Source organism: Rattus norvegicus, chromosome 1 (genome assembly GCF_036323735.1).
Source record: "Rattus norvegicus strain BN/NHsdMcwi chromosome 1, GRCr8, whole genome shotgun sequence".
NCBI lineage: Eukaryota > Metazoa > Chordata > Mammalia > Rodentia > Muridae > Rattus > Rattus norvegicus.
In genome coordinates this window covers 145,896,780-145,912,595 of record NC_086019.1, presented here as the reverse complement: position 1 = coordinate 145,912,595, position 15,816 = coordinate 145,896,780, and the positions used below count along the sequence as shown (strand labels likewise).

The 15,816-nt window shown below is 42.5% G+C and overlaps 1 protein-coding gene across 3 annotated transcripts in view; it reads right to left on the bottom strand.

The window, feature by feature from the left end:
• Positions 1–15,816, bottom strand: part of Adamtsl3 (ADAMTS-like 3) — a 308,192-nt gene that overhangs the window by 93,600 nt on the left and 198,776 nt on the right. For all 3 annotated transcript variants that reach the window (NM_001107533.2, XM_006229477.4, XM_017589168.3), the window contains exons 13-15: positions 15,088–15,292; positions 8,078–8,225; positions 6,393–6,477 (exon numbers count right to left, since the gene is read on the bottom strand). In NM_001107533.2, the coding sequence (NP_001101003.2) occupies positions 6,393–6,477; positions 8,078–8,225; positions 15,088–15,292 (438 nt within the window). The remainder of the gene's footprint in view (positions 1–6,392; positions 6,478–8,077; positions 8,226–15,087; positions 15,293–15,816) is intronic.

The window sequence follows — 15,816 nt, the reverse complement described above, 5'->3', positions numbered from 1 at the left end:
GTGCTGAAGAGATTATGACTCTGGAGGCCTAAACAAATTAGGACAGCAGCCTCCAACCCAGAGCCCAAGACTCAGAACTGCAATGACTGTTATTTTCCCCAAAATCCATGTAATTTGGGTCTAAATTTCTGAGGTTATTAGAGTTAGAGGCCAGAAGAACATAAAACAACTCTAAAAATTTATGGAAGATTGAAAACGGCCAAGAAAATCTTAAAAAGAAGAAGCAATTTTAGAGTAATTGCTTAACCTGATAGAAAAACTAGAATTAAAAGGTTAAAACTGGGGACTAGAGAGATGATTAAATAGTTAAAAGCATTTGCTACTCTATAAAAACCAAATCTACCTTGATTTTTATTTCATGTCTATGGTGTTTTGCCTACACATATATCTGAGTATCGCATGTGTGTAGTGTCCACAGAGGCCAGAAAAGGGTATCAAATCCCCTGGTACTGGAATTGCAGACAGTTGTGAGCTGGCATGGGGGTGTTGGGAATTGAACCTAGAACATTAAGAAGAGAAACCAGTGCTCTTATGAGTTGAGTCATTCTCTAGCCTCCAATTTTATCTAATTCTATTTTATCTCTAGCTCTTTGCAGACAGAGGGCCTGTGTTTAGTTCCCAGCAACCACACGGTGACTCATGACATCTGTCACTCTAGTTTCAGGGAATAAGACACCATCTTCTGGCCTTCTCAAGAACACCAAACACATGAGTAACAGACAGACATATATGCAGGCAAAACAATCACGCACATAAACAAATCCGAAAAGGCATTTCAGAAAGATAAAATAATCAAAATAATATGGTACTAGCAATGATATATTTACTCTGTTAATGATATTCAAACATCAAAGGGGACATTTTAGATTATTCAACTGTGCTAAGGCAATCATTTCGGTTTTAAAAAATAAGTTAGGTTATGCTAATTTTTATAAATCACATTATAATGCAAATCCCCCCATTAACCAAAGTTCAGCACAGAGAATAATAAATAGGAAAGACTATTTTCTTCAAAGATAATTTTTCAATGTTAACCAAGTGTGAGACAAGGCATGCCTCAGTGTTGCTAGCGGTAAGGGAAGCAGACATGGAGAGAGCAGAAAAGGCCTTTAACAAGCCTGTCTTTTTGGTCCCGCAGGGATATCCTAAGAGTATAATGAGAGACATGTTAATTAAGATTTGCTGCAGTTTGGTTTATCATGGTGAATTAACTAGAAGCAAACTGCAGGCAACCAGAGGTCTTTACGATGTAGAGCAGTAATGGTTTCGCTGTTTTCCTGGTTACCCAAGCTCTCTGCTGAACTTGGGTTACTGCCAGCATCTGCTGCATTCTGCCATTACCGACAGCCACCTGACACACAGCCATGTCCCACGTATCTGCCACACAAGTACTTCAGACACTTTGGGACATCCAGTTCTCAAGTCATCAAATCAATCTTCTCAGGAAGCCATCCCTGATGTCTAAAAGTCCCCTAATGTCATCTGATAACACAGATCAACCACAATACGTTGTGACCTTAGAGTTCCACAGTGCAGTCGCTGTGGAAGAAACCTGAATTTCTGTCAGCTGACAGGAACCTGAACCTCCTTTCTGATTCTTAGTGCAGGCTGATCCTCCTTACCCAAGATGGCCCTCAGATTTTGAATATTTTTTAAATTTCAAATATCTGTATATACATTATATGGATATAAGTTTGCATATAATATATTATATAGACCCTAGGATAGGCTCAGGTCTGAATACAAAATCCACTGGTTTCTTATATGTCTTCTGCGTGAAATCTGAAGGTGATATGTAGTATTAAATATGTCTGAATTTTAACTGTAGCCCATCATAGGTCATCAGGTGTCATGTTGGTATTTTCATGTTCTCAGTGTTTGGATTATTTTGTAATTTGTAGATTTGACTAGAGTTACCCAGCTGCTAGAGCAGACCATCAATCTCTCTCTCTCCCTCTCCCTTTCCCTCTCCCTCCCCTCCTTCTCCCTCCTCTCTCCCTCTCCCTCTCACTCCCTCTCTCTCTCCCCTCCCTTCCCCCTCTCTCTCCCTCTCCCTCTCCCTCTCCTCACTCCCTTCCCCCTCTCTCTCCCTCTCCCTCTCCCTCTCCTCACTCCCTCTCTCCCTCTCCCTCTCTCGCTCTCACTCCCTCTCTCCCTCTCCCCTCTCCTTCCCCCTCCCCTCCCCCTCCTCTCCCTCTCCCTTTCTCCCCCCAATCTGTCCACCACTGGCTAGCTCTGAGATACTGGTATAGTCCTTAGTCTTTTGGCTCCCAAGTGATGGTGATAATAGGATATTTACAAGAATTAAATAATCCCCACAGAACACTTAGAATCTGATCTTCCCTTAAAAAGAAGTCCTCGGGGTTAGGGGTGGTTAGAAAAGCCAATTCCTGAAGCACAGCCTGACTTGGTTTTAGCAAATACAATTTCTACTCAAGGAGAAGCCAAAAGAGCAGCGCAGAGAACACACATACTGTGCATCAGCCTGTGCTGTTTCTTTCCTTTTCACATATGAGAAATGGGAGCTGGGCTAACAAAACCACTGAAATGTTGGGAATCCCATAGAAGCACAGAAGGCTCCAGGGAGGAACTTAAAAGCGGAATGACAAATGACAAAGCGACAGCCATATTGACTGAGAACACATTCCATGGCTGACTGCCAGGAAGGTCAGATCAGCAGTTCCCTTGGCTTCGCCTTATAAACTCTTGATTTTTTTCTTTTCCCAATTAAAACAAAAGCCCTTTGAACATCCACTCTCTGTGTAAGTTCAGAGCTCGCCCTTGGTAAACCACAGTGGTGGGAGTATTTGTCTTTTCCTGGTTGGCTTGGCAGGCTCTCCTCGAGGGATGTGAAATACAGCTGGGATCATCCTCTCCTTCACTGTCAACAAGCAAGCATCCCAGACCACGGAAGACAGTGGCCATAAAACAGTGAGCTGGAAGCCGAGATGTGTTGCGGTTTTGTTTGGAAATGGAGGGAATGAATAGAATCAAAAGTGGCAGGACACTAAAAGCTGCACACTAGCCAGCCAGAGCAGGCCAGCAGATGCCAGGCAATAATGCTTGTCCAGGAGGAAGGCACAGAGATCTCAGAGCAGGAGAAGGCAGGGGTGGGGGAGAGGCCAAGCAACAGGTGTCAGCAGCCCAGGGTTCCACACAGTGAGGAAAGCATGGAGACCCTTCAGGGGCAGCGAACACATCAGCTTTGCTCTGGGTTTTAGGGAAGAAGAAGCCCCATCTAAGTCAGAGTGGGCTGGTAGAAATGCAGGCTTGGAGCAGACATGGGTGGGACCCACTATCGAATATCCATGACTGCTCTCTACTAATTCATTAATACAAACAGTGCTTTCTGAACTTTAAAAGGACCTGAGGGACTACCTGTCCTGTTATTGCCAACATTTGTATTCACAGCCTGTCCTAGTTTGTTTTCCATTGCTCTGATAACATACCAGGTCAAAAATCAATTAGAGGAAAGGGCTTAAGTTCCCATGTCCAAATAATGGTTCATCACTGAGGTACAAGGTAGGAATCCGAGCAGGGTAGGAACTTGGAAGCAGAAAATGCAGCAGAGACCATGAAGGAAATGCTGCTTACTGCCTTGCACCTCATAGGTTACTCAGCTTCTGTTTTGATACAACCCAGGACCACCTGTCCAGGGTTAGCACTGCCCTCCAGTGGGCTGAGCTCTCCCATAACAATTAGAAATCAAGAAAATGCCACACAAGCTTGCCCACACACCAATCTGTTGGGACTTTTTTTTTTGGTCAAGGTTCCTTCTTCACAGATGGCTCTAACATGCGTCATGTTACCAAAAACCTAACCAGCACACAGTCCCTCCCCCCTCGGAGGAGTCTGCAGGTGATGCTCAGTACAGCGACACTTGGGAAGCAGAGGATCATGGGTTCTAGGCCAGCAGGAATCACAAGATACTCACGACTGAATTCATAGACAAAAAGCAGAAGAGAAATTATTAGAATCTGGGGCCAGGCAGTGAACTGGGACTGTTGCACAAACACAGCTCATGCTGAGAATGATGAAAACACTCCGGATGGGTCAGACAGCAGTGTGGATTTTCTTAGTGCTGCTGAACTGAGTGCTTTCAAACGGTTAAAGAGCCCAGCCTTGCATGATGAGTGTAATACCACAGGAAGCGGAAAAATGAATTACTGATGCAAAAGGAAAGGCAATGGCGACACTCTACTTGCAATATGTAATAAACTCAGAGTTTATTACAACTTTTGTTCATTTGCTTGTTTTTAGATTTTTGAAACAGGGCCTCACAGTGTAGCTCAGAATGATCTTGGAATTCACTATGTAGCCCAGGCTGGCTTTAAACTTGTGGCCATCCTCCTACCTCAGCTTCCTGAGTGCTGCAATTATAGACGTAAGGCACCAGACCCCACTTCATCACACCTTAAAAATAACCCAAATGAGCTTGTTGGAAGTGATCAGAGGACCACATCTTAAAAAACTTGTTTCTCTTTTAGAGAGAAAAACACTGAAGGATGCAGATGTGCTCTGATGTGATACACTATGGTTAGTCAGTGGGATGGGGCAGTCCTCACGGGGCAGGCACAGTACGAGGTGTAGTAATCGTGCAAGTGCAGCCTTGAAGGGCTCACTGTGCTGTGCACACATTGGGGTTTTGTTCATTGTGCAGCCTTTCTATAGCGGCTTGAAATCTTTTATAATAAAAAAATTTTCAAAACAATATTCAAGCAGAGTGTTGCTGGGATGGGAAAGGGAGGCTGAGAAACTGTGTGGAAGACAGTGCCAGCCTGCTGGACATAGGTCAGTGTGGCTGAAGATCCCATGCAAACACTGAACTCTGACTCAGAAACCCTGCAGCATCCACACTTCCATCCATAGTGGTAGCATCGGCCCAAGACTGACCTATGACTTGCAGGCTCTTGGCCTGCATCACTGAAGGAAGCTAAGTTAATACACGTTCTTTTAGGGCTTGGGGACAGTGACAAATGGGAGTGTTCAGATGAGAGGAGCAGGTTGGTAAGGGATCTGAAGATAAGGGCACGTGAGAAAGGTGCTGAGATGCTAAGAAGGATGGACAGTTTAGAACATATACCAAGATCTCAGGACCTGTGATAGTTCTCTCCAAAGTTAGGAAAGTGAGGACGATGGCACAAACATGTCTGTTTCAGAAAATGGATGTTAGAAGTTATATTTTAGACCAAGAGAGAAAGTGTCTGCTCAAATATGGTAGTGAGGATGGAGCTAGAAGCTACTTGAGTTACATCAAAGGGCTGTTATCCAACCACAGTGAGCTGTCTCGATGCAGTGACCTCCACCCACTGCAGAAGGCGTTGAGTAGTTATAAAGCAGGGTCCCAGGGTGCTGTGGAATGGGAAACAGGCCTATGGGACTATGAGAATTGGAGCCGGGAACCACCATTACGAACTGCAGGCCCTGCACAAGGCTTTGCCTCTCTGCTCAGTTCTCTTTGTAAAAGATGCAGGTTGGAGTTGACATCTCGGGGAAATGAGCCAGATGGCTGTTGAGATCCTCCTTCCTGTCCCACATGTGAATTGCTTTTGCAGCTAGCTTGTCAGCACTCCAGACTCAACTGCCCACTGTGGGATCAGCTGTCCTGTCCAATTACTGACGTCTAGCACGGGTGCTGCTCTTCTGATGGACGCCTGGGCTAGGCACCTCACGGTCGCTTCGCTTCCTTTTACTTTTTTTGGGTCTCTCTCAGCCTCGAGAATGCTTCTTTGATTTGCTCTTGATTCTGCAAGTCGGGTGACACCATCGTAAGTGGGCCTCACCACATAGCCTGCAGACAGTAGCTGTTGATTTCTGAGTTAGGATGGGCCCTGGAGAGTGGAGCCTAACCTGACATTTATACACAAAGAAGAATGAGATGCCAACACTAAACAGGGAGGACATAAGGTTCATAGCGATGGTCCGTAGCTCTAGTCCACACAGTACTACGCTCATTCTCTTTCTCCGTGTCCCACCAGCCCCAGGACTTCATCTCCGGCCACCCTGGTGTGTTTCAACATCATTAGTTTTACTGAGATTGGCCATGATTTAAGCTCAGGACAATTGGTTTATTTGTACAATACTATGATGGTCTTTGGCTAAACCACATGTGCACATCCAGGAACGAACCCCACTTGTCCCTGCAAGAGAGCAGGGGTCTGCTTTGAGTTAGAGAACACGATCTTTTCCATGCTTCTCACACATACTGCCAAAGCAGGACTGCTGAATTGTGAAATAAAGAAAATTCCTAGCCAGCTCAGGCTCTCTGGAGTCCGTAAATCCAGGTCATTTGGATACTAAATGTATCGTTGAACTCCAATGAGTACAAACATGACATATATCATGTAAACTGGCTGTGCCCTGATTACACCCATAAAAGGCCCTGGACTCACTTCGGTTCTTCTGTGGCTATTCTGGTCTCTTCTAGCTCTTGTGCTTGTTTCAGCCAAGGTAATTTAGCCTCCACTGGACTTTTTTCTGAGGAAAAAAAAAAACGGAAAATAAACCATGAATGCAATTACTATCGATCATTAAGGACTTTGATACTTGCTGTCATTGACTGTTCATTAACATTGGATTCTACTTTTCAAGTGCACAGTACATTCGCTTCTGGAATGAATAAAATTCCTGCTATTTTTTTAATTAGCCATATTACAAAACACAACCAAGCCGATCCCCATGGTATAGCTGAATTCGGCTCAACGTGCAAAAGTTAAACACACAAATGCCTTACGTAACTCAGCACCCTCTCTGCTCTTTGTGCGTTGAAGTTACTATTCCAACAATATCAGAGTCGGTTTGCCATAAATTCTTCTTGTCTCTTGAATTAATAAATTAGTAGAGAAAAGCAAATATAGCAGAGCCCAGTGAAGTGGAAAGATGAGATTCTGTGTGTGGCTTACTCAAATTCCATTGTTAACATGGGAAATGAAAACCATCTACGTGGGCACGGAAGGGACAGCTGCTGCTCCCTTAAGTCTTTTCAGGCTTCCATGGCAGGAGGAGGGAACTAATCCAGTTGTGAAATGGAAAATTGGAGATGCTTCAGGGAGATAAGAGACACAGAAAATGTCAGTGGAAGCCCATCAATGACAGAGGTAGTAAACAAAGGCTTTGAGATGGGGAAAGCCATGATTGTGTACGTTTGCCATGGCAACAAGAGATCTTTCTATACAATGGATTTAGTCAAAGACGTGTGCACTGATTAACTGTAGGGCTACCTGTGTAAAGAAGAACCTGAGAATTCATGAGGAAGAACTTTACCATCTTCTCTAAAATACTAAGGCAGTATCTCTAGAAAGACTTGAGAACAATATTTTCCCATTTCCTTTTGTCACATTTATATCTATTTATTTATGTATTTATGTATTTATTTATTTATTTTGTGTGTGTGTGTGTGTGTGTGTGTGTATGTGCGCTTGAACATGAGTACACAGGATGTCACAGCACACATGCATATGTCAGAGGACAATTGTAGGAGTCATAGGTTTCTGCTTCTATCACATGCGTTCCAAGATTGAAACCAGGCAGTCAGGGTTGGTAGCAAGTACCTTTACCTGCTGAGCCAGCTCTCTAGCTGTCTTTTTTGTCAGCCATTTTAAGAATATACCTGACATAAGGATATGCCTAGGAAAATGGTCATTGGGGGAGGGGTGGCAAATACCTAAGTGGCAATCCCAAGACTTGCTAGTCATCAATGCCTGTTTATCCTCATGGACCAAGTAAGAAATTCTAAAGATACTCACAGTCCCAGAGTGGCAAGGAAGTCTTTGCTCATCCCATGCACTGTGACATACAATAATGCCATCATGCCTCTGTCAAGGGGTAATGTAGTGGATAGGCACCCACCCATTTTGAGAAGAAAGAAAGACAAGAAGAGCTATTCTGGGCATGAGAATAGTAGACTTTTTCTCTCTTCCTCATTTATTGATCGTCTTTCCCTTCTTCACTCCTTTTTCTTCTTCCCATCTTCCTTTCTCTTGATGGCAGGGACAACATAACTAGATGAAGTTGCCTGGTCTTGAACGAGGGCTAGAAATCCCTATTTGACTTCAGTGCAAGAACACCTTGTGCTTACCTTTAGGCTTATAGCAGGGGACGGGGATGACACACTCCTCTTTGATGTGCAGCTTCATCTGTGGGTTGCAGCCCCCAACATGCTGCCCACGATGGTTGATACACAGAACCACTCGGTAGCGCAACCCTCGGCCACAAGTCACTGTGCACTTTCAGAAAAGGTGGGAGAAGCCAGTGAGTAACTTTATCTGGGTCTATGGATCTACGTGATGCTTAAACACAAAGACCTCTACATAATATATTGTGTGAAGAAGATGAAGGACGATTTTTCTGGGATGCTTACACTATTTTTCTTTGATTTAACTTGATTTGTCTTTTGTTTCATGTATATGGATGCTTTTCTGCATACACCTGGTGCCTATAGAGGCTAGAAAAAGGCATTAGATTGCTTGAAAGATTCTAGTCACTGTGTGGGAACTGAGAATTGAACCCAGGTCCTTCGGAAGAGCAAATGGTGCTCTTACCCACTGAGCCGTCTCTCCAGTTCCATTTAATTTTCAGTTCAAAGGCATTTAAGATGAGCATACCGTGCAAGAAGAGCAAGTGTTCTGCATTTCCTGTGCTTCAAATCAAAGATGATGGAAACTTGATGCAGGCTTTCTACAGCTTACACTTTTCATAAGACATTTCTAAAAGTAATCTGTGAAATTGAAAGCAATTCTAGACCATGACTCTAAGAAAATTAACATCCACCAAGCAGTCCAGATGTTTAAATTCTCTGGTCTGTCCACAGTGATCTTGCCTAGTTGTTATCATAGAAGGAGACCATCGGGATGGTTCAGCCATACACTATGAGAGAACTCCTCATTGAGGAGGAGGAGCCAGCTCAGCCAGTGAAGTCCTCAGGCATGCACGAGGATCAGATTTTTGAGTCCATCACCATCATTATTATGTCAACAATTGGGGGCAGCACGATGCATCTGTAAAATCAGGCAGACACTGGGAAATCCCTGAGGCTTGCTGGCCACACATCCTCACTGAATCAGTGAGTTCCAGGTTCAGTGAGAGAAACTCTATCAGAAAGTAAAACCTCTGAAGAGTGATTGAGGAAGGCACCTAACACTGATCTTTAACCTTCACACACACACACACACACACACACACACACACACACACACACACACAGAGAGAGAGAGAGAGAGAGAGAGAGAGAGAGAGAGAGAGAGAGAGAGAGAGAGAGAGAGATACACCAGCATAAGTGTAATGGACAGTTAAAAGTCCTAAAGTATTATTTTTCCCCTGACTTTGTGTTGTTAGCATTTTATTCAATGTGTTATTAATACCCATTTATAATTTGGCACTTACTCTTGCTTGTAAATTGTTTTCAAGTCATGTGAAAATCTAGTAAAGACTTTGAGTATATCTGTATATATCTATAGTGTGTGTGTGTGAGCCTGTATGCCTTTGATATCATATATGTGAGTAGATGCCTCGTTAAATGGTTAGGCTTTAAAGTGTTTCACTGGCACATGTTCACTGCACAAAGCAATAGTTTGCATGAAGACATTTTCATTCCAAGTGAACCATGCACTTTGAGTGGGACCATATTCACTCCCATTACCCTCTCCCACATCCCACTCACTGGAATCCTTCCTTTTGTAAATAACCCTCTATCTACTTTATATGAGTGGGCATACATGTGTGCATAACATACACAATCTTGTATATGGGGATGCATATACGTGTGTGCATGCATGAGCATATGTGTGAAGCTCTGTCCAGGTTCCCCCAGTTTTTGAGAGGCCAAGAATTCTTTAACAGCACCCCTGCTGCCACACATCAGTCAGTGTTCCAGAGCTCAGGCATTCTCTCCTTGTTTCCCAGAGAATTCTACCCAGCCCTGTTGAGTGTGGGCTATCCCTCTGGAGCTCTTCTTAGCATACACATCACCACAAAGACTGGGTATTAAGGAAATCTCTTATGGCATCATGGCACTTTTTTAGTACTAAGGCTCAAACACAGGGCCTCATGCATGCTAGGCAAGCGCTCTACCATTGAGCTACATCCCTAGTCCATTATGCCATTCACAATCGTACCAAGCGAATTCCACAACAAAGTGTGTGATTAGACCTACATCCTGTTTCTGAAAAGTTGACTCATTCACTCTTGAATTTATCAGTTTGCAATATATTTATGTATATGATATTGAAAAACTCTTTACATCATGTCCTATAAGACCAGTAACAAAATGATTGCCGAACCTACATCTTATCCCAGCAGCGAATATATGCACAACCTTTTGAACCCCATTCCACCTTCCAGAAAGGCTGATTCAAAAGCAAACTTATTTTTTATGTACAATATTTTTTCCATATTTTAAAGTTATATTTATGTTGTTTTGATTAGATGTTAGAATAGATTTTAAGAATAACTGAATTTCAGAGAACATTGACATTTAGAACTCTCTAGCTTGATCTTTGAAAAAGGAGCTAAAACCAGTGGAAAAAGGATAGCATTTTCAACCAATAAAGCTGGTTCAACTGGTGGTCAGCATGGAGAAGAATGCAAATAGATCCATTCTTATCACCTTGTACAAAACTCAGGTCCAAGTGGATCAAGGACCTCCACATCAAACCAGATACACTCAAACTAATACAAGAAAAAGTGGGGAAGAAAAAGTGTTTCCTGAATAGAACACCAATGGCTTATGCTCTAAGACCAAGAATCAACAAATGGGATCTCATAAAACTGCAAAGCTTCTGTAAGGCAAAGGACACTGTTGTTAGGACAAAACGGCAACCAACAGATTGGGAAAAGATCTTTACCAATCCTACAACAGATAGAGGGCTCATATCCAAAATATACAAAGAACTCAAGAAGTTAGCAGGGAGACAAATAACCCTATTAAAAATGGGGTACAGATTCAGTCCCCAGCTCCAAAAAAAGAAAAGAAAAATGGGGTACAGAGTTTAACAAAGAATTCACAGCTGAGGATTATCGAAAGGCTTAGAAGCATCTAAATAAAGATAATCTTAGTTATCAGGGAAGTGCAAATCAAAACAACCCTGAGATTCCACCTAACACCAGTGGAATCTAATCAGGTGACAACAGATGCTGGCAAGCATGTGGACAAAGAGGAACACTCTTCCATTGCTGGTGGGACTGCAAACTGGTACAATCCACTCTAGAAATCAGTCTGGAGATTTCTCAGATAATTGGACATAGTACTACGTGAGGAAGCAGCTATACCACTCCTGGGCATATACCCCAATGGTTCTCCAACATATAGCAAGGACACATGCTCCCCTATGTTCATAGCAGCCTTATTTATAACAGCTAGAAGCTGTAAAGAACCCAGATGTCCCTCAACAGAGGAATGGATACAATAAATATGGTACATTTACACAATGGAGTACTATTCAGCTATTAAAAACAATGACTTCATGAAATTCATAGGCAAATGGATGGAACTAGAAAATATCATCCTGAGTGAGGTAACCCAGTCACAAAAGAACACACATGGTATGAACTCAGTAATAAGTGGATATTAGCCCAAAAGCTCGAATTACCCAAGATACAATCTACAAACCACATGAAGCTCAAGAAGAAGGACGACCAAAATTTGGATGCTTTAGTCCTTCTTAGAAGGGGGAACAAAATACTAATGGGAGGAAATACAGGGAAAAAGAGTGGAGCAGAGACTGAACAAAAGGCCATCCAGAGACTGCCCTACCTGGAGATCCAGCCCATATACAGAAATCAAACCCAGACAATATTGCTGAGGCCAAGAAGTGCACGCTGACAGGAGCCTGATATACCTCCTGAGAGGCTCTGCCAGAGCATGACAAATACAGAGGCAGATGCTCACAGCTAACCATTGAACTGAGAAGAGGTCCCCTTTGCAGGAGTTAGAGAAAAGATTGAAGGAGGTGAAGGGGTTTGCAAATCTATAAGAACAGTAATACCAACCAACCAGAGCTCCCAGGGACTAAACCACCATTCAAAGAGTACACATGGATAGACCCGTGGCTCCAGCTGCATATTTGGTGCCTTGTTGGGCACCAAATGGAAGGAGAATCCCTTGGTCCTGCCAAGGCTTGATGCCCCTGTGTAGGGGAATGTCAGGGCAGGAAAAGGAAGGTGTGGGTGGGTGAGAGAACACCCTCATAGGAGCAGAGGAAGGGGAGATGGGATGGGGGATTGTGGGTGGGAAACCAACAAAGAGAAAAGCATTTAAAATGTAAATAAAATATCCAATAAAAAGTTATAAATTAAAAAAAGAAAGAAAAATCCCTCTGGTCAGAAGTGGTTTTATTTACCCTGCATATTTTCTTGGAGAATAGAAATTTCTTGGAGAATTGTGATCTATAAGAGACTTTAAAACACAAAAAAGTATATCATTGTAGGATAAAGATTCATAGAAGTGTAGATTGAAAAGCAAACTCAAGAAGGGAATTACACAAATCAAGTAGTTAAGGATCTCCATGCTGCTATTTATAAAAGATGGAAGGCTCAGAAGTGGGCATGACATTTAGATTCCACTCGGCATTTTGTTTTAATGCTATAACAATTTTATTTTAAAATGTCAGCACTCACCACACATTGGAAATGATATTCTTTGCTATTAGGCTTTCTGTAAAAATGAACATGTCAACCTAAATACAGGAAAAGGGCTAAGTCAAATTCCCAACTTCTTTTTAGAGGGAACATGCATTCAGAGTCGATACAAAAGGCCCTAAATGTGCTGATGAAGTTCTCCAGGCTGACATTTAACATGCTATCCAAAGCAGGCCAAGTGGCTCTCCACCCAGCCAGTACACATATCTTCCAATTCCAAGGAAGCACACCCTTTTCCCTGCAGCATCCCTCGACCCTTCAAGGGGTGGGAGTGTATCTCTTCACCTTGTGGCCTAAGTACCATATGTACAAGCCACACCACTCAGGACCAACCACAGAGGCCCATGGGGTTACAACTATCTGCATGTATGGATGTGCAACTAGATTCTAGGCCTTTGGGAAATGGAGGCTCACTTTCTTTATTTCCAGCATGCTAACTGACACACTAAACAGTCGAGTAACTATATTAATGCATGTGTATCATAGTTCCATTTAAAAGAGCTATAGAAACTTAAATTTATTATCCATTTTTCTCTAGAAATTTAAGAGATTAACATTCAACGCAGGTGCCTGGGTTGTTTAACTTGGACTAATCTGTGTTGTATTTGTTCTAGAAGTCAATTCTCTCCTCAATCCAGAGAGCTAATTCAACATTAGGTCTTTTCAAATCTCTACGATGCCTTCCCTCTTCTGTTCTTTCTACTGTTCTCTTCATGTTTTCTAAGAAGCTACGTACCTCTAAAGGTCTGGCTCCTTCCAACTGTATGATTTCTCTCAAAAAATATATGTGGCTTCTTAATTCTCAGGATCAGAACACAGTTCTAAAGTCAGGTTAGTATTTTCACCTTTGCTTACCAGTTCCTAGAATCAAGCTCTTTCTTCATTCCACATATTTCTTGCCCGCCTTGTTTTAAAATAAATACATATTTCAGTTTTAGTATATTCTCTCTCTTCCACCAACTCCTGCCCAATACACTCTCCCCACCCTATATCCACCAACTTTCTTGTCCTAATGTTTTAAAAACACTCACCAAGTACAGTTAGTGCTGCCCATCTTAGGTGTGTAACCAGCCCCTGGAGCATGGCAGTCCAACCAGTAGCCACACCCTTAAAGAAAACCAACTTTCCAAGACCTCTTCTCTTCACACTGCAATTTTGTCTGGCTTGAGTTTAAAAGGTTTTTGTCCAAGTTGTCACATGGCTGTGACACATGGATCAATATGTATGTGCATCTTCCTTGTGGCATCTTTTTTGTTTTATTTTGTTTTTGTTTCTTGAGACAGAATTTCTCTAGCCTTGGCTGTCCTGGAACTCACTCTGTAGACCACACTGACCTCAAGCTCAGAGATCAGTCTGGCTCTGCTTCCCAAGTGCTGGGATTAAAGACATGTGCCACCACTGTCTGGCTAGTCCTATTGTGACTAAATGAACGCCTAGATCCATGGATCGCTCTATCCTTATCAGAGGAGCTTCTTTTCATAGTATATGATGATTAACACGGAGATTCACAACTGTTCAAGGCACAGATAGAAGGTGCTATGGAGTGCTTACTCCAAAGGAGAATCTATAGCATACCCCTTGCCCCAGGGCTCAGGAATCATTGGGGAAGAGGAAGCAGAAGATGCAAGAGATGGTGGATGATGACAACCAGTGTTTTTCTATACCCGGCAGTGCCCTTTTCAACTTCTAGTTGCTCTGTTCCGATTTTGCCTTTGCTTGACAGTATCTTCTTGGCCACCTGCCACTGCTGTGTTCTCTCTAAGCTCTTGCTCGCTCAGAATCCATCATCTTCAAAAAGGGTTAAGAATTGCAGTGGCAACAATGAATCTCAGACTAAGGGCTTTGGCATTTTCTCCTTCTACATATACTATAATCCATAATAGTCCTAATCCTTACCTACACTGAGGTGACCTCTCACCCTTTCTTCCACTGTCCTATCTTCTAGAGCTCTTTGGATGTAGGAACTACATTTATTTATATATTCATTTGTTTTGTGTATGGGATACAAATGTATGTATGCATGTTTGCACGTGTGAAGGCTCATGTGTGTTCATGTACACATACATGTATGTAGAAATATGAAGTTAACATGGAGTATTGTCCTTGATCGATTTCTATTTCACTTACTGAGGAAGGGTCTCTCACTGAATGCAGAGCTCACTGATTCTGTCTAATCTATCTATCTAACACGCCTTGGGAATCCCGTGTCTCTTCTTCTCAAGTGCTTTGATTGCAGGAGGTCATCAGGACCGCCTAGCTTTTTAAACATGGGTTCTGGGGAGCTGATCTCTGGCTCTCATGTTGGCGTGGCAAGTACTTTATCCACTGAACCATCTCCTCAGCCTGCTACATACAAATTTCCTATATCATGAAGTCCAGTAAAGTTTCAGACTCAGAACAAATAGTCATGAAAAATCTCAGATTGAATAAAAGTGACATATTCTCAAATCTCACCTGAGACCACTCCATGGCAATCCACTTGGGGCAATCAAACAGGTTGCAAGTCTGCATCACCTTGGGCTTGGGTGCATACATGCACTTCCATTCTTCCACTTGGAGAATCTCTGCATGCATAGATTCCTCTACGCACACGAAACTCCGTCTCTGAATCCCTCCTCCACAGGACACCGAACATGCAGTCCAAGGATTATGTTCCCAGCTCAAAAGCAAACAAAGAAAAGTACATTATTTATTTGATGCATGCTTTTTCTCAAATATGCAATGGATTTCAAAAGGGCGATTTCTTTGTACCAAGTCATGGTTCCATTGAAAGAACACAAGACTTGAACTCCTAGGACTTTAATCTTAACTATGGCTACAAGGAATTCACCTCCTCTGAACATGATTCTTTTTCTCTGTGATGGAAATAATAGACCCACTTTAGCCTTCAAAGGGCTGTTATGAGAATCGAATTAATTAGAATATAGAATGTGAACAGGTCTTTAAATTGCCCTTAATTATAAAATACTAATGGACTATATTACTGAGAACCATAGAAAGTCAAAGTCAAAAAGAATCATACTATTTGGGCATGGTGTCACATGCTTATAATTCTAGTACTTGAGAGAGAAGGCAAGAGGATCAAGAATTTGAGGCAAATCTCAGCTAAGTAGAGCCTGAGGCCAGCTTAGACCACAGGAGAAATGAAATAGAAAGGAAGGAAGGAAGGAAGGAAGGAAGGAA